This window comes from Abramis brama (genome assembly GCF_963993115.1).
Source record: "Abramis brama genome assembly, chromosome: 8".
NCBI lineage: Eukaryota > Metazoa > Chordata > Actinopteri > Cypriniformes > Leuciscidae > Abramis > Abramis brama.
The window spans coordinates 44,988,764-45,016,126 of NC_139970.1; the positions used below are offsets into that span (position 1 = coordinate 44,988,764).

General features: G+C 39.3%; 1 protein-coding gene across 8 annotated transcripts in view; it reads right to left on the reverse strand.

The window, feature by feature from the left end:
• Positions 1-7: 7 nt before the first annotated feature.
• frmpd4 (FERM and PDZ domain containing 4) overlaps positions 8-27,363 on the reverse strand; it is a gene marked incomplete at its 5' end in the record, with an annotated part of 98,163 nt that continues 70,807 nt past the window's right edge. For 7 of the 8 annotated variants that reach the window (XM_084122183.1, XM_084122185.1, XM_084122184.1 and 4 more), the window contains 13 exons: positions 8-2,603; positions 6,518-7,549; positions 7,846-8,823; positions 11,662-11,788; positions 12,877-13,080; positions 14,188-14,277; positions 15,146-15,272; positions 16,469-16,605; positions 17,039-17,158; positions 17,468-17,599; positions 18,253-18,360; positions 18,696-18,800; positions 20,219-20,264. In XM_084122183.1, the coding sequence (XP_083978309.1) occupies positions 2,599-2,603; positions 6,518-7,549; positions 7,846-8,823; positions 11,662-11,788; positions 12,877-13,080; positions 14,188-14,277; positions 15,146-15,272; positions 16,469-16,605; positions 17,039-17,158; positions 17,468-17,599; positions 18,253-18,360; positions 18,696-18,800; positions 20,219-20,264 (3,211 nt within the window). In that variant the 3' untranslated portion in view covers positions 8-2,598. The remainder of the gene's footprint in view (positions 2,604-6,517; positions 7,550-7,845; positions 8,824-11,661; positions 11,789-12,876; positions 13,081-14,187; positions 14,278-15,145; positions 15,273-16,468; positions 16,606-17,038; positions 17,159-17,467; positions 17,600-18,252; positions 18,361-18,695; positions 18,801-20,218; positions 20,265-27,363) is intronic. The other variant, XM_084122186.1, reaches the window with a different exon arrangement.

Consider the following 27,363-nt stretch of genomic DNA (forward strand, 5'->3'; position numbering starts at 1 on the left):
ATCAGAGTCCAAGCTGAAATATTTAATGAAGATGATTCAAATAAAATACATTACGTTTATCATTTAAAGTCAACATGAATTCAAAATGGACCTTATTTACTTTCCCGGTCTTATTGTGAACGATTCATCCGTGCACATTATTCCGAATAAATATTACGATTTATGATCCAACCAATTCCTGACGGTCCTACAAATTTCTGTTAAAATGACGCTTCATGTTGACCTTAAATTATTTCAGTAAATGTGTGCATTAGCCAAACAGCAAATTAAACAGTGCAAGTTGCGAACATAATTACAGTATTTATAGTGGCAAAAATGTCTTATTTTTGAAAGTTATGACGACTGAAATAAACACATGGAACAAAAGAGGATGCATCTATCAGGTGGTGTGGTGTATATTATATATATATATATATATATCGTCGTTTAAAAATTCTATGTATTGTAGAATACTTCCTTTTCATTTTACATATTACACAAAATATACACAAGCACTGTTATCACAGTGGATTGCAATGGCCAGATAATCTTGATGACAAATGTATGTGATATCATATGGCTTTACTATGGCTAAATGAAGAGCAGTGATTCTTGACATTTGGCCATTGCTAAAACAGCAAATGTAGTTTTGCTTTGGTCAGCAAAATAACTTCCCAAAGCCTCGAATATAAAGTGACTCGCTTCAGCTCCAACTAGCACTTTGAAATGTCCTTTTGCAGCTTAAAAAAAATCAAAATCAGAGCTTAAACTCTGCACATGCAGTCTTGAGAATTTGCACACAAATGTGGCTAAAATAGACGTATTAAGTGAGCAGTGCAAGAGTCATCCAAAAGAATAAGGAGATGGACTTGCCTTGTTCCAATGCTCGATAGAAATGGAAAGGTTTTCTTGTGGCAAAGTAGTTTCTGTGCTGACTTCAGTAACGCCATTCACTTACACTTCAGAAGATTAAAGTCAACAAGAAATCAAAATTTACCCTATTTACTTTCTCAGTGCACATCTGCTGCAGGGATGACGTGTTTTTGTAGGATAAACCCAGAAACGAGTTGCATTTTAGCCTTTCCGTCCTAAAGTCAGTGATTAAAAGGCTGAAATAAAATATTTTCATATTTTACTCTATGACATGAAATAGGCTCCATCAGTAATACCCTCTTGTGATTTTTAAAAAAGCTTTTACTTGCCTTGAATCTCATCTACTCACTAGTCGCTTTCACAGTTTATAATCGCGCTCTTGAAAACTATTCTAACTCGAACTTTCAGGGAAATGTCTGAAATAGGGACTGTTTAATGCAGCTCAGAGGGACGTCGTGGACATTGCTTTGATGTTTTTAAAAATGAAAAAGATATTTTAAATGTGAAATTAAAACTGCCAGTAGGTGGCAGCAAGTGACCGTTAATGAGTGAGTCATTGAATCATTAATTTAACCGATTTGTTCAAACAAACGGCTGATTCATTCAGAAATGCATTTGACTCTTAATGAGTGAGTCATTGAATCATTCATTCAACCGATTCGTTCAATCAGTAACGAAACACCGCCGTGTGTCGCTCAGAGACGCAAAACTGTCCTGTGGCTTTGTTTGGAACCATTTTCATTGGCGAAATAGAGCAAAAACAGGCACTATCGTGTTTAAAATGTATGTCACTTAATATTAACTTTTCGTTTATTGAACTGTTGTAGAACTGTTGTATCACATTTGTAATCATGCTGATATTTGGAGAAAAAAAAGACACTATTTGTGATACTGATTAAGTATATTAAATGACATCAGTAACACTCTCTTGTGATTTTTTAAAGCTTTTACTTGCCTTGAAACTAGTCTACTCACTAGTTGCTTTCAGAGTTTATAATCGCGCTCTTGCAACCTATTCTAACTCGAACTTTCAGGGAAAAGTCTGAAATAGCCGTTGAAGGTTAATAAAGTCATGCGACGGCGGTGTAGTTCGTTTATAGCCTACGTTTAGCTCTTGTGCCGGTTGTATTTAGGCTTCAAAAGTTGTGTTAGTTTATGAAGATTATCATGATGAACAAAACGTGTGAGAATCATAAGCTTTTTTGGTCTGCAGTAATCCAAAAGCCAATGGAAAAGGTTTCTTTTTGTCCAGGGAACCAGGGTGATGCAAACTTACAAAAATATGGCATCACTGCAGCGCTAACAATAAATCCCTTTTCTTTTTCAGCTCATTCCCTCCAACCACCAGACTTCATCTATGCCCAGTCTTCGCAATCCAATAACAATGCAACAAAATATCACGTTATGGAAGTAAAATGAGTTTCATGTTGACTTTAAGAACGGCAGGGTTGTAATCATCTCCGTCCAGGGTTGACTGGATGATTATGACCATCTATATACCTGTTGCAGTTTCCATAAAAAGTGTCAATGCTCCCTGAGCCAATAGTTGTCTTGTTAAGATTCCCTTTCTGCCTCCCTGAGGCAACCAGAGCGAGTCGTGTGAGGCCGAGTGCAAGAACAAACAGGGAAGCGTTCAAGACCTGCGATCACCTCTGGCTTGGCACATGGGAAACTGTGCTGTGGATGAATGTGGACGTATCGTGAGAGTAGAAGACGATTCTTCGCTTTATCTCCATCTGCAGCATGCTAGACTGGGGAGGAGAAAAAAGAGAGGGATGAATTAGTATTGTCTCGTAATTTCATGCTTCTGAATCTCCTGCTTATATCCTGATTCAGCATGATACGGTAATGACGTCCGTGATAAGCCTGCGAGCGACACTGGAGAAACGGTCGACGCGAGGCTTAATGTTCCAAATCAGGAAATTCTAATTAAGTCCTAAGATTTAAAATATGCAAAATAGCAGGTGAAGGTTAAGTAAGCGTGTCATTTCCACATTAGAATATAGAATATACAGTATAGAATTCCAATCTGACTGTTTTAGCATAATTGCAGCTCAACATTGACTCCAAAGCGTGAATATTTTCACCTTTAAATAAATATCAAATATCAATTTAATACATCTGTCATGAGAATTCACCTCCTTTAATATGACACTCCAAAATCCAAAAAGTGTTATGGTTGCAAGTCACGTAACTAGTCAAATTGCTTTTGTGTAGTCAAGGACTTTCAAATTGATTGTAGCATGAGTGTGTCAGCAGCGCTTTGGAAGTGGAAAAGAACCGTCAAGCAGCGCCACCAAACAGTAATTGAAAAGCGCTAGGCAGGGGAGGATTTCCATGTCATTGAGCTTCCCTTGGAGTAGCAGTTAAATCAATGATTAAGAAATAGAAAAATATGACACAGCAGTAAATGCACCGAAAGCAGGACGTCCTCAACGGAGGCGATGACAACGGCTGATGAAGAGAAGCTGAAATACTGCAATATTTCGATCACAGTTTGCCAGAAGTAGCGGTGTGCGATTTTGACATAAAAAGTATATCTCCATATTTTCTGGGTAAGTTTAAATTGATTTTTTATCTTTAATGGGCAATTTCAAACCCATTTTTTAAAACCTAATTAAATTTATGCATCATCTTTAGTGTCAAATTCTTACATTTAATAAAATACAGTTAGAATAATAAGACACAATAGGGATGTTACCAAAAAATTAAATCAGTTTAAACCAAATTCATCTTTGCAGTGCAGAGGAAACACGGAAGCTGAATCTGAAGTGGCATTTAGATGCATTTACACAGACTGTTTAATGAAGCTCAGAGGGATATCGTGGACATTTTTTGGTTTTAAACATAAAACGTTAAATGCTGATATTCATAATTATTTTAAAAATGAAAAGAGACTTTAAATGTGAAATTAAAACTGCCAGTAGGTGGCAGCAAGTGACTGTTAATGAGTGAGTCATTGAATCATTCATTTAACCGATTCGTTCAATCAGTAACGAAACACCGCCGTGTGTCGCTCAGAGACGCAAAACAGTCCTGTGGCTTTGTTTGAAACCATTTTCATTGGCGAAATAGAGCAAAAACAGGCACTATCGTGTTTAAAATGTAAGTCACTTAATATTAACTTCTTTGTTTATTGAACTGCTGTTGTAAATCAATATCACATTTGTAATCATGTTGATATTTGGAGTAAAAAAACGACACTACGTATGATATTGATTAACTATATTAAATGATATAAATATAAAAGACATACAGAGGTATTTTTGCCCCCTTATTTGGAAAATTGAGGGCATTATAAATGCATTTTAATAGAGTAAATCACGCAGTGAAAGTGTGCGCTCTAAATGCACAAGTGCACTAGTCTGACCTACTACATCACGCAGTGTATGCGTGTGCGCTCTAGGGCCCTATCTTACACCCGGCGCAATGCAGCGGCAAACGCGACGCAAGTGTGTTTTGCTAGTTTCAGCCCGACGCAGTTTTCATTTTCACGTCCTGCGCCGTGCTGTTTAAATAGCAAATGCATTTGTGTCCATGGGCCGCTGGTCTGAGAACGAGTGTGTGTTCTGGCGCATTGTTGAGCGTTGCTATTTTGAGGAACACAAATAGACTGAGACACTGACCAACTGAAACCTGCTCTAAAGTCAATGGCGCAATATTTGTTTTGTTTAATAAGGGGGCAAAAACACACTCTGCTTATTACACACACTCTGCTTATTACACACACAGGGACGCACAGCAACACACAAACATGCCAAATATTTAAATTAAAAGGATTACAATGTAAAAGATTATTATTGTGTCCATAAAGATATGGTGAATCCGGCTTGTCCCGTAGATGTTCTAGCGCATTTTGACCTCGCGCACGAGCAGATCCGTCTGCGCTCTGGAGACGCGTTCGGTCTTTCCACTATCAGATTCCGTCATGTAAACAGCGAATCCTCCATGGGCGAGCGCAGCTGGCATTTAAAGGGAATGGGAGACGAGACTCTGATTGGTTTAACACACGTAAATCCCAAAACACACCCATTACTCATTAAGAGAATAGGGACAACCCTTTCAGACCATTTATCCCGTCATTAAACTAGCAAAAGTGGATTCGGACACGCACTAAGTGAACTTGCGTCCTGCGCTTTAGACCATGAGCTTAGATCGTAAAAATAGGGCCCCTAGGTTTGTTTTTTTAAAGTGAGGGACATACTCGATAATGTCAGATCACACATCGTTAACACAACAATCACGATATTATAGTAGACGATAATCACACACTCCTAGTCAGAAGACTAAACTATCATAATAAAAACAATGTTTGCCAAATACAGCACATCATCAGAAATACACCATCTCTACTGTGAATCATGCTGTGTGGATCCTCTCTGAAAGCCTTATGAAAGTAGAGGATCAAATGAATGCAGCAATATACAGGGAAATCATGGAGCAATACTTAATGTCAGCAAGGTGAACCTAGAGAAAATTTGTTTTCCTGCAAGACGATGACCCAAAGCTTAAATTAGTACACAGCAATGACTTGAAAACAACAACTGGAGTATTCAAGAATCCAGACCTTATTGTTGCATGATCTTAATGAACTACAGCATCACACAGACTTAAGGCTGTAACAGCTGCCAAAGTGGGGTGGGGGTGAATACTTATGCAAATGAAAGTTTAATTAATATTATTATTTTTTTTTTTTTTAATTGAAATCAGGTTTCATTTTGACATGAATTAATATTTTTCAGTTGATCAAATAAATCCATGTGATTCCATGTTTTAGAAAAAAAGAAATGTGAAAAAAATTCACATATAATATAAAATAATAGTTTGTTTGATCTAAAAAATAATATAAAAAGTGATGCTTTTTATAGGCAATGTACGAGTAGCTTACAGCTTGAGGAGCTACAGATTAAAGGACGTTTCCCCAACACTATGTGGGAAAATTAATCTAATCAGGTTAGCTTCAGTTTAAATCAAGATGAGGGCTACAAAAAGTACTATTCTGAAAAAACCCTATTCTCTCGGTTTAACAGTTGAGAAGGAAACCGAATGTGTGTCAGTATATTCGGTCTGTGTAAGTTCGGTCTTAAAGTGACAGCAGCCTAATATTCCTGCTGAGTCATTAATGTTAATAAAACATATGTAAATTGATCCTTCTTTAATTTCAACAGTGAACACAATAGTGTTGTTTTACATTTAGGCCTAATTATTTCACTTATGTACCTGAATCCTACTGTTTGTCTTTTATAATGTTTGAACTTTATTAGTTAGGCTAGCAGTTTTTGCTCTGGTATCGTTTTTTTTTTTTTTTGCTGATCCGAAAAATGATCCGATCCGTGACTCAAAAAACGTAAATGATCCGAACCGTGAGGATTGTGATCCGTCGCATTATTATTAAATATAAGTTAAGAACTCATGATTCAGTCGCTGACCAACAATGCAATTCTGCATGGTTGCAGTTTCTACATAGTTGAACAGAAAGATAATTTTGTCATTAGGTTAGTTAAATGTCACATTTAACTTGTTAGCCACAAACAAGCACGGCGCTAGCAACACCAAGAGTCATGGGTTCGATTCCCAGGAAAAGCAAGAAATGATAAATGTGTACCTTGAACGAAACGTAACTCGCTTCTGCCAAACGCATAAATCTGAGTGTAAATGCAAGTACCTGTAGTTTCTCTGATCTTGGGCAACCTTTGGCATCCCTCTCGGCCCGACTCAGAGCCAGCTTGTCCGTGGTGTTTCCGCAAAAACGTTCCATCTACGTTCTGACCTTTCAGAGAGGACTCGCCGTGCAGATGGACGCTGTCTACCGTGCAGAGAGGAGAGTCCATCGGCGTACTGCTTCCCGTACTGCATCCGGCATCGATGGACGAACACTGGGAACTCTGCAGGGAATGAGTCCCCTCGCTCTGTAAAGACGACATTCTTTTGGACAAGTGGTACTCGTACAACCGTGTCACTTCTTGTTCGGATGAAGCCGGCTTGCTCTGTTGGGGTTCGTTCCGGGATCGATATTGTTCTTTGGCGGGGGAACTTGTGTTCAAGTCTGTTGAGTCTTCCAAAGTGGCTTTCTGCGTTACCCTGTCTGCGTGCAATGGACCGCTATCGCCAGCCACTTCGGAGTAAATGTGCTCTTCGGATTTATTATTCAGAAGCATATGCAATCTTTGATTGCTTTCGTGAAATGCATAAGCCATCCTATCCCTGTCAAAGGGACTTGAACGCTGGGAATCTCGTCCATTGAAGTTGTTGTACATCCCGACAAGATCTTCGGATTCTGCGATGTTCATCTGACGGGCTTCTGCATCAGCGCTCGGTTTCCCCCCACCATCTTGCTCCTCAATCTTCGGCATTCCCATCATCACATCCCTGTGCATTTTGTTGAAGTAGTCCGTCAACGACTTGGTTTCCATCGTTTCCGGTTCCATCTCGAAGTGATCCGAGCGGAGATTGGCGACCGCGGAGGACTGGGGATCATCTAGAGACGATCGGACGCCACACGGCGCCAATCGAAACTCGGTCTCCTCTTCGGCTAGAGTTTGGTAGCCTTCCGCAGTGGCTACAAACATTTTCAGAGAGTTTTCGGAGAGTTTCTGAGCCGCGGCCAGCTCTGAGCTCTCCGTCATTTCGGAGGAATTTGTCTCATTCCCAGAATCAGAAGAGGACTCGGGGCTAAAGGACCGAGATATTTCTACACCTGTGTGTCACAAAGAGACAAACATTTTAGCCATCACACCACACGTACTGTATACTTTAAAATAGTTTATTTGTACAAAATGTTGAAGGCTATGAAATGCAGCATAAATAATGAAATACATGAACAAAAATGAACCACAAATTATAATGAGATCACATGTACATAGCAAACAAAACAAATGCACACAATACATGGGGCTTGCATCGAAGACAATGGAGAAAAAACAAAACCAAAATAAAAGAATGGCTGAAAGGTCCTACAACGTCAATGAATAAACGTTACAATAGTGTAAGAACCTGAACTATTGTCCGATTGTGGGTGAGACTGTTCCTCAGAGGCGGCCAAGGCCTCGAGTGCTTGTAGTGTGGTGACCACAGCGTCATTGAACACTTCCCCGCTCCCGCCAGCCACCGTTGGCACCGAGTCGATCAGCGACACGGGGATGTCATTTTTTAGCAAAGCCATGCTTTTACGGTCTTGGTGGTCGTCTTCATCCGAGCTATCCCTGAAACCGGGCGGCGGAGCGGCTATCGCCAAGTTCAGCGACTGCAGCAGGTCGTCGTTGTCCTCCTCATCGCCTCCTTCGGGAGGCGGAGGAAGTGAAGTGAGGTCAATGATGTCGTCGCTCGACTCCGAGAGCGACAGGAGAGAGTGAGCTTTGTCCTTCATCTCCCCCATCATCATCATCATCATCATGTCCTCCTCGCAACTAATGTCGTCGTCGTCTTCGGCGTCATCCGTAGTCTCGGCGTAGCAGATATCGTGCAGCAAAGGCTCCTCGATGCCTTCCGTTGTGCCGAAGATCTTGGCGTCTCCGTAGACCATGTGGGAACCGTACTGGAAGCCGTCGACCTCCATCGACGCCTCCAGAGGCTTGTAGTCTTTCTGCTGCGCGTACATGTACCGGTGTTCCTCCAGCACTTCTGGGATGTCCTCCATCAGTCTTTGGTATCCCAAGTTCTGCGGGTTCACGCAGTCCAGCGGCGGCTCGCCAAATATGAAGGACACCTTGGCGCTTCTGGGCGACTCTTGAGGTTTGCCTTTTGGGATGCTGAAGTAGGGCTGTGGATGCACGTGGCTTCCTCGGCTCGCCCGCTCCGCTTTCTCCTCCATGTGCATGCGATGCGACTGGTGGATTTCAGAGACGTTGGGGGCAGTGTCACACTCTCTTCGCCCACAGACGGGGTATTCGGCGTGGGGGTCATCGCATCCACCACAGGGAACGTAATTCCAGTCGATTGCCTGGTAGTTGTGCTTGATCCTTGAGTCATGTCCTTAGACAAACAAACAAAAAAGAAGATGCCAGTGTCAACCTTTTGGTGAAGTATCAGATTTAAGCACCTTAAATCAGTGGCTCTCAACCTTTTTGACTGAAAAAGGACCCCTATTGTCCAATATTATGCCAAAGTCTCCCATTATCACTGCAAAAATGATGTTCTTCCTCAGTACTTTTGTCTTGTTTTCCAGTATAAATATCTAAACATTTGGTAACACTATATTTCGATGATCCACTTTAACCCCCTGGGGTCGGCGGTATCGCCGGCGATACCAGCTCGCTTTTTTTTTTAGCAGTTCAAAAGAGATTCATTTTGCTCTGTTGACTTTGATATTACAAACACGTTTCATACATCAATCGATTCTGTTAAGTGTGTATTATTTTTGTGTATACTCACAATAAAAACAAAGTGTTTTGCTTTTTGCCAAATAAAGAAAAATAAACACGAAGCGAGTTCTGCCTTCTCTCTGTCAGTGAAGTCCATTCTGAAACGCGTTCGAAAATGAACCATAACTCAGCGAATACTCAGTCAAACAGGCATACAGACACACAGGCATGAAGCTTGAATTCTCTTCTTTTAAATGAAGTAATTTATATAAAAAACAAATATTCTCAGTTCATGTAATCTGTAAGAAAAGAGCGAGATGTCAGTCGTTCTCATCTTATCTAATTATTTTTAATGTGACTCCGCCCACGGAGAGCGCGCGCTATTCAAACGCAAATAACTGAGGCACTCCACGCAAACCTGTGAACGCCCCCATATCAGCTTGAGAAAACACAAGTTTAATCAGATCATTGTAGCCTACTTGTTTATATCGTCTCGCAGCGCTGTGAGGAATAATAATAATGGAAAATGTACCTCAGAAGTGCGGGTATTTCGAGGAGCAAGGATCCGACTGAGCTGAGGAATACTGTAGTAAGTTTTTTTTCCTTCTCAAGTGAATCGCGTTTCTGTGTGTGAATGAATGAACGGCAGAGATGCGCTGTTTACCACAGCTCGCACACTCGCGTTTCTGTGTGTGAATGAATGATCTGCTTTTAGCAGACTGTATTGCTATACTGAGATGAGTAAAAATCGACTGAAATATGTTGAAATAAAATGTAGGCTATTTGTATAAGCAACGTATTAAACTAACATTTAACATTGCAAATTAACATTTATATGCCCTAATATTTCATAAAAACAACGTTACAGTCAGGCGAAATATGAAAGACAACATTTTGTTGACTAGATTTGGGTACAGTTTTTACTGTAGAATATACTGCCACATCAAATAAGCTTTTGTTTAGCAATTTCTGCTCATATGTTTTATATATATATATATATATATATATATATATATATATATATATATATACACATGTACATATATATGTATGTATGTATGTATATATATATATATATATATATATATAAAATACTATTTTTGTCAAAAATAAAGTCATCAACTAAGATGTTAGCTGTTCCAATGTTGGCTATATTTAAACTAATGAATACATAATAAAATGTAGGCCTATAATCATTTTTTTACAAAGAAAGAGTACACTTGAAATATTGTTGAAATTGTAATTATTGTTGTAATTGTAACCTTTTTAATAAAATAGCAAAAGATATTTAGAAGATAGATGTGAGCGGGTGGGACATTGTATTCTCAGGTGTAAACCACTCCTCGTTCACGCCCCCCTCGCATATTGGCTTTCCAAGCAAAACCTGTCTTACACAATTTAAATCAATGTATTGTTTTACGTGAACGATAAAGCAAGACTATTTTCACATAATTTTGAAGCCAGAACTCGAAGAGACAACATCCATTAGTCAAAAGTCTTGTGGACACATATTTAGTATGAGTTTTGTGGTCTTATTTCAGCAACTTTCATTTTTTTTTTTTTTTATAACCACGCATAAACATTATTCTCTTAAAAATACAAACATCTACATACATGATGCTTACATATTATGGTAGCCCTGTTTGTGCTATATAGATTGAATTTACACCTTTGCCATTATCATGTTTATAAATAACTGAAAAAAGCACAAATGTCAGGGCATGTCAGAACATCCCAAGGGCCCTAAAAACACCTTATACCCCAGAGGGTTAAACATTCTACTTCAAATAACTTTGCAACTACAAGTTTCAAATGCTTAAAACGAGAACGATCTGCCAATGCAGTCAGAAAAATAATCTTGTTTTCTTTTTGAATTAAGTTTATTTTTCTGACTCCACTGGCAAACATTTGTCCTTGTTTTAAGCACAAACGATTTAAGAATTTAAGATTCAAGAATGTTTAGATACTTGTGATGGAAAACAAGAAGAACATTATTTTTTGCAGTGATATTTGATGTTTAGTCAAGTATTTCTGATGTAATTATGACAAAGCTGCTTGTTTTGAAAGGATCTTATTAAAAGAAACTGGAGGTTTTGATAATGTATTAATCATGATTGATTTTGTAGATCAGTTGCAGTTTTACATCAGTTATGAGGTGGAAAAAAAAGTCTGCTATCTCGATTTCAAATTAAGTTTGTTTTTTTTTAATATCATGTATACATCATTTTTTACTTTTTCTGCTTCTTTTCTACATTCACAATTTTTTCCTACTATATTCTATTTTTCATTATGTATGTGTATGTCAATAATTCTTTGTTGGTTCTGTTTGTTTGAACTAAAAAAAAAACATTTCACTACATTACATCGCATGTATGTAATATGTATGACACAAATAAATAACCTTGAACCTTGAAGTCACACTTGTACATTTGCTGATGAAGTTGAGAACCACTGCCTTAAATGATGACGGACTAATGAACTGTTATATATGTAGATTCTGTGCTCTTACCTGCAGTGTTACTGTTGTTTGCCATGTTGAAGATGGACCTCCGTGAATCGACCAGAAGTCTGTAGTATCCGGCCGTCAAACACGCCAGGTTCATCGCATCACTGGACTCCATTATAAGTGTGATGGGCTTCAGAAACAAAGGATATTTTGCATAAACAATCAGTACATAAATCAGTAAGCGATGGTAGCTGTGCAGTTTAAGAGATTTTACTACAGGTGTCCTAAACCATCAGAAATAATAGTGGAAACAGAAAAATGCTTTTAATTTATTAATAATTTATTAATATTATCAAAATAATCCGCCAAGTAATACAGATTTTAGTTCATGCTTGCAAAGCAATGTAGCAAACAACAAACTGCATTTTTATTTTAGAAGACACTTTAATAAGGACTCGTTTGTTAATGCATTAACGAACATGAATAAGCAATACATTTTTACAGTATTTATTAACCTTTGTTAATGTTACTTAATAAAAATGTTCGTGCTCATCCCAGTCCATTAACTGATCTTAAAATTTGATTAGTAAATTTTGAGATTAACATTAGAAAAGATTAATAAATGCTTGTTCATTGTTAGTTCATGTTAACTAATATATTTATCAAATGAAACCTTATTATATCACTGCATAAAAGTATGTTCTTCTTTGTTTTCCAGCACAAATATCTAAACATTCTTAAATCAAGATACATTTACTGAGAAGCAAAATGTAAGTGAGTTTGTGCTTAAAACAAGAACAAATATCTGCCAATGAAGTCAGAAAAATAATCTTAATTCAAAGGGAAAATTTGTTTTATTTTTATGATGGCACATATTTATAATTTTTATATTTTTTTCAGAAAACAACACTTAATATCTTCAGTCATGTTGTTTCTCCAGTAAATGTGTCTTGATTTAAGAATGTTTAGATGTTTGTGCTGGAAAACGAGACAGAAACACTGAGGAAGAACATCATTTTGTGTTACCATATTTTATATTATATATATATATATTGACTACTTATTTGTTTTATAAAATGAAGCATGAAATTTCGAAAACTATGGATTATTAATTCCTGTTTTCATTATTAGAATTCGATAAAAGGGATGATGAAAATGTTTGTAACATTTTTAACTATTGTAATTCACGTGGAGGTCTATAACAAAAACGTGTGTTATACTTACAAAATCTCTGAATGTCATTGCAAAATATGCAGCTCTCGGTTTGATCCGACGCACCTTAACATCCAAGACGTGGAGCTCGACGCGCACGTTCCTCTCGTCCTCGGTGAACATCTCGATGCGGTTGACGTGGCTGAAGTCGGCCAGCAGGGCCACCAGATTGGTCTTGGTGTTGATCACGTGACTGATGCCGTACCTCGGGCCCACGAGCAGCGTCACCTCCGTGTGTTTCTCTCCTTGCTGTCGGGTCACACACAGGGCCTGTTTACACCAATGCGTTTTACTGGTCACATCGCTATCCCATTCATCAAAACCATTCCATCTACACCTGGTCACATACATGTGTTTTCACAAATATATCACAGAGAAACACGAACATCAGCGTCAGATCGCAGGACATTTTCAGTAGTGCTTTTCTAAATTAGGGATAGGTTATAATACAGAGAAGTGTATATACTGTATATAGATGCAAAACATCTGTGATGTATGCAGGGCTATGCAATAAATATTTAGGTAACACTTGTGCCATGGATTTACATGTTTATTCACATGTTGGTCAAATGACCGAATTTTTACTGTATTTTAGTTTGATAATGTTTTTTATTATGTATTTTGTATTTAATATTTTGTATTTTTAGGGAATTTTATGGTACTAAATTATATTTACGCTGTATTTATAATCCATTTATTCACTTTTTGACCATAGACCTGAAAATTGTATTTACAACTTAACAATTTAAATCTTGAAAGCTTTGGATCACAGACTGAAGTTTGGTCTCTTTTTAAAGAAAACACTTGGCAGATTATTGCTGAAGTGAAAAACAAAAAAAACAAACAGAATTTTACGTTTTTTTTGTTATGAAAAATGCACCAAAAAAAACTATTTTCAATTTTTATATGAAATATATATTTTCAAAAACATGTTTAACTCTAAAACTGCAAGAAAATAAAATCCATAAATATAAACAAGTTGATTTCCAAATTTGAGTTGATATCTCATAAAATGAGCTTTCATTGAGATGTTGTTTGGCTGCAAGTTTTTTTCAGGGTCATTAAACCTTTTCCAATAATGTCCATGATTTGTGTTCACACAGCAAGTGCCAAAACCTTTATTAAGTTTCACCATTACGGTGAAGTAAACAATTCTAAAAAAAAACCCTTAAAATTTAAGATTTTGCAATTTAAGAAAAAAATGTAATTTAAGAAAGTTAAGATGAATCGCTTTGGATAAAAGTGTCTGCTAAATGATTAAATGTAAATGTTACAAGAAAACCAAAACTAAAACAAACACAAGTTGCATATAAATGAAAGTATAGTTTCTAATGTCCTGAATCTGCACTGAAATGTGGAGTGAATGAATGCACTTACGACCAGCGTGGATTTGAACACTCGTCCTCCGTACAGTCGCAGATCGCTCAGGTATTTCAGGTAGTGGACCTTCGCCTGTAACGCCGTCAGCTTCAACACAGACACACACATTTAGGGAACTGACGGTGAACATTACATAAATAGACCACTCTTCGTTCTTCTTTCTGAATATGTATCTCTCGGGAAAACGTTTACCAGGTTTACAAGCCAGACTCAACTTACTATAGAACAATGTCTTAATCAGTTGATCCAGATATGAACAATAAACCAAGCAAAACACTACAACAAAATATCAAACAGTACATTATATCTGATTGTTTTTTCACTGATAACCATGCATGATATATATATATATGTAATAGGGATGCACCGATATTAAAATTTTGGCCGATACCGATAATTATTTATATTTGAAAGCTGATAACCGATATATTGGCCGATATATATATATCATTTTTGAGGGCCTGATTACAAAAACAAAAGTATCATCATTAAAAGCCACGTCCCAAACACACAAATGTAATGTTCTCATGATAATTGTATGTAGCTGATATGACAGACTTGAGCTTCTGTATTTTCCTTTTTTGAAGTGATTCCAATAATTTCAAGCAATTCAAAACCATCATGTTGAACAGTGTGAATCTGAAGTGTCTCAGCTGAAGGAAATAATGCATCATTTATCTGCTTTAATATATCGGGCCGATAACGATAACATTAAAAATGAACATATATCGGCCGATATGGTGATCTGTCTATATATATATAGATATATGCATACAGGATTAGTTTTCTCTGTGATACTGGCACTGAGAATCGTGTCATTTCTCCAGGATCATGACAATCCTACTCTATTTTTTTAAATTACATGCATCGAGGAATCTGAATTCTCAACGGCAGCTCAAAAGATCGATTTCACTTCCCCTGTCCACACGCACATCGAGCTGTGAAAGTTGCTCACCTTTTTCCCAGGAGGCACCAGGTTCTGGTTGGTTTTGAGAATGTGCGTGAGAGCTTTCTTGATGTTCTTCTCCTTCATGCTGGACAGAACCGCTGGAGGCAGAAACTGAGCCAAACCCCATTCCTTCCTGAGGACACACACTCCGTTCAAACTCTTTCATCTCTACTTCTCATTATTCACATCTCATCATTTACTCGCCCTCATGCTGATCCAAACCAGCCGTTTCTTCCCTCAGCGAAACACAAAAGATCTGAGCTTCTGCTGTTCATGCGGTCAGAGTGATTCACACCGCCGAGCTCCAACAAAACACACCGTAAAAACGTGTTTATAATGACCCTACAAGTTCAATTAAACCATGATGATATGAGGAAAATATGTTAAATATGAGGGAAGAACACACACTAAACTGGTTAAGGTGTTTATCTGACCAAACTACAGCTAAAAGGTTTTATTTGACTAAATGCACAGGAAAAAGCAAACATAATTAGTTATTAATATTTGGTTGATTCTCTTGTTTTTGCATGCATTCATAATTTCTTTGCCTGAACAAAAATTATTTCACACAATTTGTCATGTTTCATTGTGTTATTATCACTAATAAAACAATCGACTCCAAGCACAACTACACAATATCACTACAAAATCTATAATAATATTTGAATACATGGGGAAAATGTCACTTTCACTATGCCGGATGTCACTTTTGAACACTGCTGTACATTTTGATAATAAGTTTTTTTATTTTAAATTTTTTTTGACATTCCATTTTGAGATTGACATGTACTTTTATCATTAATATCATCACTATTTTGTCATTATGGAATTGAGAATTTAGAATATTTAATATGATTACAAAATCATTGACATCTTCACCCTTCATTCAGATATTATTAATGTCACTAATGCTGAGCGTCACTTCAGCCTCCTGGAGTTATATATATATATATACAGTTTAGAGACGAAAATGTAAGTGTTTTTGCACAAAGATTCTGTATTTAATTTCTTCTGGAATTCTACTGTTTGTGTTCCACTGGTAAAATTAACTTTATTCCAAGAAGGCGAGTAAAAAACATTTTGGTAATACTTTACAATAAAGTCTCATTAGTGAACAATATACATTTCAGTATTTATAAATCTTTGTTATAATTAATGTTAGTTAATAAAAACACAACTCTTCATCCTTAGTTCAAGTCAAACAATATTACACCTTTTGATTAGTAGCTGCAGATGAATGAGTGATAAATGATTTAGAAGCATTAACTAATAAAGTGTTACGATGTTTCGCTTCTGTGTGTTTGGTTGATAACTGAGAGTCGAACTCACTCGATGTATTTGAGAGACACTTTCTGCGTTTGTTTGGTGCTGAGTGTGAGGATGTACATCTGGAGAGCCGCCAGACGAAGAGCCGTGTCGTACTTGAGCTCGGAGCCGAAGCGTTCCTGAACCACGTCCTTACAGCTCTACACACACACACACACACACACACACACACACTTCAGCAGGAAAAACACTCTTCTCTTCTTTGCAATGGAAGTGAATCAATCAAAACTAACTTTATCTGGACAATAACTTTATTCTAGATCTGCTGTAAAACCTAAACAATCTCTGTTACTGTAATCTCCTGTTATCACTGTAAAGATGCTGTGAAACATCTATATTGTTAAAGCGCTGTATAAATGAAGGAGACTTGACTCAATGGCATAAACCAAACGATAGAGATCCTGCTTTAACATTTATACTCTACACAAAAATGATGTTCTTCCTCAGTGTTTCTGTCTCGTTTTCCAGCACAAACATCTAAACATTCTTAAATCGAGACACATTTACTGGAGGAGCAGAATGACTGAAGATATGAAGTGTTGTTTTCTGAGTTTATGAGCTGATGAACTGAACCTGAACGTAGAGATAATCGAAGGCGACGGCGTCTCTCCTGAGAAGATCCACCGGGTCTTTCGGAAGAAAACTGATGCGGAAAAAACATTTCATCTTGTGTGATCCTGGTCTCTGAGTGACCTGAGAAAAACACATCAGTGTTACTCACTATTATATCTGTCTATCTATCTATCTATCTATATATCTGTCTATCTATCTCTCTGTCTGTCTTTCCATCCATCCATCATCTATATTTATAAATAATATACATGGTTAATCGTGATTAATCAATTTGACAGCACTAATATATATATCTATAGGGTTTTGTGTCACTCCTCATATCTAACTCTCTTCTCTTCCAGTATTCTCTCGCTGTGAGACTCTGTGATATTAAACTGACCTGATAGAGATATTAAACTGATAGAGATATTAAACTGATATTAAACTGACCTGCATCAGCATCTCCTGCTCGTGAAGGAGCATCAGCTTGGTTGCGGATCCTTCCATCTTGTGCTCCAGCATCAGAGAGAAGTGCTCGATGCTTTTAATCGACAGCTTCTCTTGCAGAGTCAGAATAACATCCTTTCAAACAGAAGAACATCAGTAATTCCTCCTCAGCGGTTAGTGTGTGTCAGTGACGTTCACCTACACTACCGGCCAAACGTTTGGGGTCAGTACTATACTATACTGAAAGAGTCTCTTCTGCTCATTAAAGCGGCGTTTATTTGATCAAAAATACAGTAAACATTGTGAAATATTATTATAATGTAAATCATCTGTTCTCTATGTGAATATATAGTAAAGTGTAATTTATTCCTGTGATCAAAGCTGAATTTTCAGCATCATTACTCCAGTCTTCAGTGTCACATGATCCTTCAGAAATCACTCTAATATGAGGTTTTGATGCTTAAGAAACAATTTTGATTGTTATCAGTGTTTTTCATATTTTTCACGTTATTTTTCAGGACTCTTTGATGAATAGAAAGTTCAGAATTTATTTGAAATAGAATCTTTTGTAACATTATAAATGCATTTACGGTCACTTTTGATCAATCTAACATGAATAAAAGTATTAAAATAAAAACTTTAGAACAGTAGTGTTTATCTTGAGTGTAAATATTGCTTGCTATTCCATCATATATATGTATATTTGCCAACCCTTAAATCATTATATGGACGCCTCTACAATGTGGCATCAGTGATGTGTGAATCAAACACTTTTGCTGTTTTAATACCTTAATGGAGGTGTTGCAGTCAAACTTGAAGGATTTAGTTTGTCCGTTTTCCAGATACACCTTCAGCACGTTCGGCATGAAGAGCAGAGAATTATCCTTCACCGATTCCTGCCGACGAAAACAGGGAATCCGTCGTGCTTTTAATCAAATCACATCGCTGTACAAAAACCACATCGCTGTACAAAAACATGAGTCTGCATCATTTTAATAACTAACCTCTTGTTGTGCCACTAATTAAGAAATACTGTAATGCACTGTTAATAACGAACACAGTGATTTATGTAACGTGTGTCGCGCAATAACACTCTCACCAATCCTCTTACTTTAATCACCTGACTCACAATCCAATCAATCCAAGATGAATATAATCAGAACTCAACTGTTTCTCCCTGAATATCAGAAATATCACATTATCCAAGCCAAACGTGTCATTTTTCACTTACCGGTACTTGTCCGTTAATAATGACTTCTTCAGCAAAGCGCACTTTGACCGGATTGGATTTCAGCTTGGCCTTTTTAGCCGCACTGATGAAGGCAGATTTGGGCGACTGAAGGGGAATAACAGGAACAAAATCACTGAAATGTCAATGTAAATCAAGTCATTATCGTCTGAGCCAGAAACTAATGAACTGGTTTAGATGGAATCTGCAGCAGGGTTATCATACTTAAATAAAATTACAGCTAAAAATGAAAAAAAAAAAAATTTGAAATTGAAATTGCAATAAAATAAACATTAACTGAAATAACATTTGAAAGAAATAAACTGGTTTAGATGGAATCTGCAGCAAAAAAATCCATTTTCGTTATTTGAAATGAAATAAACATTAACTTAAACAAAATAAGATATAAAAAAATCTGCAGCAGGATTATTATCGTTAACTAAAATTCAAGCTAAAAATAATAATTTTTGTTACATGAAATAAAATAAACATTAATTGAAATAAAACAAAATATGAATTGAAATAAAACTAAATATTAAGTAAAACTAAAAAGTAAGTTTTACCGATATTATATTTATTCCTATTGTTTTTTAAAGGTTTTTGAAAGAATTGAGCAGAAATAGATGGAATCTGTAAGCAGGATTATTATCGTTAACTATAATTGCAGCTGAAATGATATATATGTTAAAGATTTTTTTTTCCAGCTATAACGTTATAACTAATAATAAAAAAAAAACGGACATAAAAAACGAATTCAAAAAAGGTACAAAGACAAAACAAAAAATAGTAAAACTTTAAAATCAAAGTGAAAATAAAAATATTTCAAAATATTATCAATCAACTTTTATTTATATAGCACAATAAAAGTAAAAGTAGTTGGCCATTGTGCTGTACAACAGGATAAATATCTAAACAACAAGAAAAAAACGCAAAACAAATGATAAAGGGAGTTTACATCGGAAACACCAATTTGAAAATTGAACATTAAAATCAAGGACAGTCTAAGCCTGTGAAAAGAGCTATAGGTTTTTAACTTAGATTTAAAAACAGACTCTGTGGATACTAGTCTTAGGGATAGAGGAAGACTATTCCACAATTTTGGACCAACAACAGAAAGTCACCTCTCGTATTAAGTCTAGATCTCGGAACCATCAGCAATCTCTGTTGAGATGACCTCAATGATCTAGCAGAGTTATTTAATTTCAGAAGATCAGAGAGATAGTTTGGAGCTAATCCGTTCATGGCTTTAAAAACAAAAAGCAAATTGCAAATCTCCCAAATCGCCATCAGGAGTAACATAAACACATGAGGTCCCAAAAACAATATTATTTTGTTACAATATTAATGTTACAAAAACTAATAGTAAATCAATGAGACTGAAATAACACTGATCTGCAGACTTTTATTAGTGTTTTTTAAATATGGAGCAGAATCTGTGCCACTTCTGCAGAACGGATTAAAACACGGGACGAACTAACATACAACCAGTGGTTAATATCTAGAGGACTGTGAACATCAGGACTCACAGGGTACGGCTGAACCACCGTCAGGATGATCGACTCCTTACAACTCCTGCAACACACAGAAAACAGACGAGAAGAAGATGAAGATTCTCTAGCTGGAATCAGGGTTATGTGCTTGAAAACACGTCCAGAATCTGAAGCTTCGGTCTTGAAAACCTTAAATCACAGCTACAGTTCAAACACTTTCTATACGGTGTACAGACTGTAGACAGAAACGTCTGATGATTTAAACTGAATCACAGGATGAGGAACGACACACTAAAGGTTTGATGAGGAACGTCTCGGTTACGTATGTAACCCTCATTCCCTGAAGGAGGGAACGGAGACGTAGTCGACTGATTGGGATCATGCTAGGGAGCCTGTCATCTTCGAGTATTGTAAAAACGAGCCAATGGACATTGGCGTGCTTGAATCGCATCACCCGCCCCGCAGCGCGGTTATAAATATGCATAAGCGTTGATTTCTGTTGGGACGGTGGGTACGCGTACCCACCAGATTTCATCATGAGTCATTTTGTACCCAATACTTTTAACTTCCGTCCATAATAATTTGACTTTTGGTTCGATTTTTTGACCGTTTTCAGTGGTTTATGAGGAGCAATATGAGAGAGAAATTTGGTAATCATTGTCTGACCCAACAAAAACCCATTATAATATTCATTTTATTTTATTTTTCGTGTTTGCATTTATGAGGGAAAAAACAACGTGTCAGTTCTCGGTTACGGACGTGCGCTCTGAAAGCGGCACTAAAAGACTGCTTTAAAACTTTCACAGAGACCTCAAACAGAACAGCTGCCTTTCTTTAAAGTGAATTTCGTTTTGTATTAATTGTATCTTAATTTTAATAAATTTTTCATGAACCAATTGCCTGGATTTAAGAAGTAAATATAGCAGACAATAGATAATCACGACATGGAGGCGCCGGCGCGTGAACTGGAGTTCGACTCATAAATGAACCGAAACTCAGCGTATAAGGTAGCCTACTTGCCTATAGAAACAGAAGAGTGGGTCATATGTCAAATGCTTTTTGAAAACTTAAGGCTTTCTTCTTCATAAAACGAGTCAGACATCATCACATTTTTGTATACATTTTTATTTATTTACATTAGTAAGCTACAGCAGGCACGGATTCCAGTTTTGGAACGTCATTATGTGGACGTCATTATGTGGACGTCGTTATGTGACGTCATTATGTTTTTTTATTTAATCAACGTTGATTATGAAAGTGAGCATGCAACATGATAAAGATATGATACATCATGAGATGCGCAATATGTCTGGAGACATGGAGTGGGTAAAACATGATTTTGACCACTTCATTAAGTTTTGTTTTGTAGAAAGACTCTTTTTAAAAGATTTTCGGTTTGTATAAATTGTATCTTAATTTTGATCAATGTTTTATCAACCAATTGCCTGTATTTAATAAATAAGAAGCCAATATATAGCAGACAATGTAATAAGGTGCCGGCACAATCACTTGCATTGCACGTGAACTGGAGGGCGCCGAAACTCAGCTTGTGCCTCACAGATTTGAGAAATATAGGCTATCTATTATAGAAAGAACAACTACTAGTCAAATAGAAAAAACTTTAGTCGGAGGCAGCCCTTATTCCACATATTTTCGAGCCAGGCAGCAGGCCATTCTGGGTTGAGCGAGCGACCCTGCGGAATGAGCGAGCGGAGCGGAATATTCAGAAATGCGCTCTCCACTCACGAACTCTGATCGGAACAAACCCGAACCTCACTGTCTGCTGAACTTGCGCAGAAACATCAAAATATAACCAGCTTTTTAAAATGGTTTTAAAAACTAAACATGTAGACTATTTTAGCACAAATTATAAGCTTATTGACGATTTTTTTAATAATTATTGACAAAATTAGAATATAGTAAAAGTTCAACTTTTTTGAAAAAAAGTTTTGGGTAGCCCTGTTGAAAAGTGGGGCCGTGCCTGAGCTACAGGACATCGTCTTTCAAAACATAACCTGCGCGAAAGAGAAAAAAAATGAATGCGTCATTGTACCCAGCACTTCTGAAAATGCACTTCCGAATGCGTCTCTGTCCCCAGCACATTTCAAACCAAACTGACACCCATGTAAATACGGAAGTGGATAAACGCACCAGTTGTTATTCGCTGAGGAGCCGAGCGGACCCCGGTCAGCGGTGGTACAGCAATAGTGGCGACGGGACTATGTCTCCGTTCCCTCCTTCAGGGAACGAGAGTTATATACGTAACCGAGACGTTCCCTTTCAGTCGCTCACGTTCGACGTAGTCGACTGATCGGGATCCCTATTAAAACGCCACTAGTGCTGCCACCTTCCAGTGCCTAGACAAAAGCCTCCTGATCCTCCCGCATATTGAGGCGGATATAGGACAGGGCTTAGGCCAGGAAAGTCACTGCTGTTCCACAGGACCACTGGGAAAGCGTACCTTTTGTTGGAAGGCATACACTGCGGAAGCCACATCCTGCCCGAAGGAGGTAACGTGGAGAATACACATATGGACTGAGCAAACTTGACTGAGTGGGCGGTACAACATATGGCATGTCACTCGGCTCCAGCCGATAACAGGGGGGGAGATGCAACCGGTCAGTGACGGCAGAGCAGGCTTTAATACACATATGGGATCGCCGTAGGGATCACAACATATGGACCCCACCTAACACAAGTTACCAAGCATACAAGTGATAGGTCTAGCATCGGACGCTCCGCCACGTCCAACACCGAAGGGGTGAGGAGGAACTCAACAGGGTTTGGGAGAGGGAACTCAACTGGAGCAAAAAGGCGCACTTAAGCCCACGGAAAGCAACCGGTTCGTCACATAGGCTATTTTCCTAGCGAATGTGCTGGTGTCGCCCAGCCCACAACTCTTAATCTGTCAGCGAGGCACTTGTGTCAACGCCCAGGAAGGAGCAACACTCTCTCTATGGAGGAGCTCACTACCCAGGTGGGCACGGTGCATCTTGGGAAAACCTCCTTCCCTTCTGCTGGTTTCCGAAACAGAAGAGAGTTGGAGGAGGTCCTGAGACTTTGCATTCCGTTCTGAATAACTGCACTAGCGGGAGGAACAGAGAAAAGTCAGGGCTGGGTCTGCCTCCTCCGGGGCAGCGCTTGCAGGCTCACCACCCGGTCCCGTCTTAAGGGAGAGGTAGGAACCTTGGGCACATATCCAGGCCGGGGTCTCAATTAATGAGAGTTAGCCAGCCCGAAACCAGGCACGATTCGTTGACCAAAAATGTGTGCAGGTCCCCTACCTTCTTGATAGAGCAAGCAAGCAGGAGAACTGTTTCTTTAAAAACAGATTTTTTAACTCAACTACCTGTAGTGTTCAGGGGAGGTCTCAGAGTGCAGTAGCACTGGAGATAGGCCCCAAGAAGGTAAAGAGGCGGCGCAATGAAGATTCATCTCCTTGCACCGCTCAGGAACCCGACGATCAAGTCGCACTTCCTATAGCTCTACTGCATCCTGATGTGCGTTAATATAAGGGCAACATACATTTTGAGGGTGAAGCGGAACAGCCACGCTCTGACCCTTCTTCTGCAGGAAGGAAGCACAGAAGTGATCGAACACTCTTGGGGTCTTCCCGTGAGAAGAACACCAACAACGAACAGGTTCTACTTTAGATCGTAAGCAAGCCTCATTTTTCTAGAGGGAGCTCTCGCAGAAGTGTTAGTATCTACATTCCTTTTAGAGGTAGATAGCTGAACCACCGCAACAGAACCTGGATTTCTCCAGTTCAGTGCGGGTGCCAACGGTGCCCCATCCCTGAGAAGTCTCAGAGGAATGAGTCAGGAAGGCTGTCTAGGGAATGAGGTCCTAGTTGGGCCATTACGGGGCAACTAAGAGAACCTGCTCCTCTGACCTGACTTTGGAATTACTGGGGAATTAACGCATCTTGCGTAGGCCCCCGTGTTAGCTGTATGCCAGTGTCTCCGTGTTTCTGGGAGTAAACAACTGGAAAGGGGACGAGATCAGAGCGTCTGCAACAGATGTAACTGTGCGGCCCCGAAGAATCCCGGACAGCTGGACCGCCTGGGGATGGAATCTCCACTCTCTTCGGCAACAGGCTGTCGTGAGGCCACCTGGGCAGCACGATTGAGCAGGCCGGAACCTAAGTGGAAGAAGCGACCTCAGAAGCTTCCGACCCCATAGGAGGAGGTGGCGGGCGAGTTGTGACATTTGAGGGAAGCGTATGAGCAACGGTCGCTGTACTGGGCAGGGAGGGACTTGTACTGAGACTCCGACCCCTCAACGCAAGACTACAGGATGGCCTGTGTTTGCGGAAGGGTAGAGATCTGAAGTACGTGTCCTTCAGGTCCCATGCTGCAGACCATTCACGGGGATGTAACATTAGTAATGCGCACTGTGTTTGTAACTTAAACAGAAGCGTTAAAAAGGGCCCGAAATCAATAACACAGATCCCTGATGGTCTAACTCACTATGGTCTGCGTGAAATGAAGAACAGGCCTTTTTTAGAAACCTTTCTTCATATCGGCTGGAGGAACGGCTCGATTGCAACCTTCGCCAGTAGGAAGCGACGACCACACACACGACAGGCACAATTCGGAACACTGAGGTGTAACAAATATCGCTGAACATGGGCAGGTGCCGGACGAACTGAATCGTGTAGCCGAGTCTGAAGATACAAGGAACCGGATATACTACAGGTTTGAGGGATGAGGAACGACACACTACAGGTTTGAGGGATGAGGAACGACACACTACAGGTTTGATGGATGAGGAACGACACACTACAGGTTTGATGAGGAACGACACACTACAGGTTTGAGGGATGAGGAACGACACACTACAGGTTTGAGGGATGAGGAACGACACACTACAGGTTTGAGGGATGAGGAACGACACAATAAATTCCACTAGAAACAAACTTTGTTGTATTATTTTATTTTAATACTGTGAAGCTGCTTTGATACAATCTGTATTGTGAAAAGCGCTATACAAATATACTTGATTTGATTTGATTTGACTACAGGTTTGATGAGGAACGACACACTACAGGTTTGATGAGGAACGACACACTACAGGTTTGATGGATGAGGAACGACACACTACAGGTTTGATGAGGAACGACACACTACAGGTTTGATGAGGAACGACACACTGCAGGTTTGAGGGATGAGGAACGACACACTACAGGTTTGAGGGATGAGGAACGACACACTACAGGTTTGATGAGGAACGACACACTACAGGTTTGAGGGATGAGGAACGACACACTACAGGTTTGAGGGATGAGGAACGACACACTACAGGTTTGAGGGATGAGGAACGACACACTACAGGTTTGATGAGGAACGACACACTACAGGTTTGAGGGATGAGGAACGACACACTACAGGTTTGAGGGATGAGGAACGACACACTACAGGTTTGATGAGGAACGACACACTACAGGTTTGAGGGATGAGGAACGACACACTACAGGTTTGAGGGATGAGGAACGACACACTACAGGTTTGATGAGGAACGACACACTACAGGTTTGATGAGGAACGACACACTGCAGGTTTGAGGGATGAGGAACGACACACTGCAGGTTTGAGGGATGAGGAACGACACACTACAGGTTTGAGGGATGAGGAACGACACACTACAGGTTTGAGGGATGAGGAACGACACACTACAGGTTTGATGAGGAACGACACACTACAGGTTTGATGAGGAACGACACACTACAGGTTTGAGGGATGAGGAACGACACACTACAGGTTTGAGGGATGAGGAACGACACACTACAGGTTTGATGAGGAACGACACACTACAGGTTTGAGGGATGAGGAACGACACACTACAGGTTTGATGAGCAACGACACACTACAGGTTTGAGGGATAAGGAACGGCACACTACAGGTTTGATGAGGAACGACACACTACAGGTTTGAGGGATGAGGAACGACACACTACAGGTTTGATGAGCAACGACACACTACAGATTTGAGGGATGAGGAACGACACACTACAGGTTTGATGAGCAACGACACACTACAGGTTTGAGGGATGAGGAACGACACACTACAGGTTTGATGAGCAACGACACACTACAGGTTTGAGGGATGAGGATCAACACACTACAGGTTTGATGAGGAACGACACACTACAGGTTTGAGGGATGAGGAACGGCACACTACAGGTTTGATGAGGAACGACACACTACAGGTTTGAGGGATGAGGAACGGCACACTACAGGTTTGATGAGGAACGACACACTACAGGTTTGAGGGATGAGGAACGACACACTACAGGTTTGATGAGCAACGACACACTACAGGTTTGAGGGATGAGGAACGACACACTACAGGTTTGATGAGCAACGACACACTACAGGTTTGAGGGATGAGGAACGACACACTACAGGTTTGATGAGGAACGACACACTACAGGTTTGAGGGATGAGGAACGACACACTACAGGTTTGATTAGCAATGACACACTACAGGTTTGAGGGATGAGGAACGGCACACTACAGGTTTGATGAGCAACGACACACTACAGGTTTGAGGGATGAGGAACGGCACACTACAGGTTTGAGGGATGAGGAACGACACACTACAGGTTTGATGAGGAACGACACACAACAGGTTTGATGAGGAACGACACACTGCAGGTTTGATGAGGAACGACACACTACAGGTTTGATGAGGAACGACACACTACAGGTTTGAGGGATGAGGAACGACACACTGCAGGTTTGAGGGATGAGGAACGACACACTACAGGTTTGAGGGATGAGGAACGACACACTACAGGTTTGAGGGATGAGGAACGACACACTACAGGTTTGAGGGATGAGGAACGACACACTACAGGTTTGATGAGGAACGACACACTGCAGGTTTGAGGGATGAGGAACCACACACTACAGGTTTGAGGGATGAGGAACGACACACTACAGGTTTGAGGGATGAGGAACGACACACTACAGGTTTGATGAGGAACGACACACTACAGGTTTGAGGGATGAGGAACGACACACTACAGGTTTGATGAGCAACGACACACTACAGGTTTGAGGGATAAGGAACGACACACTGCAGGTTTGAGGGATGAGGAACGACACACTACAGGTTTGAGGGATGAGGAACGACACACTGCAGGTTTGAGGGATGAGGAACGACACACTACAGGTTTGA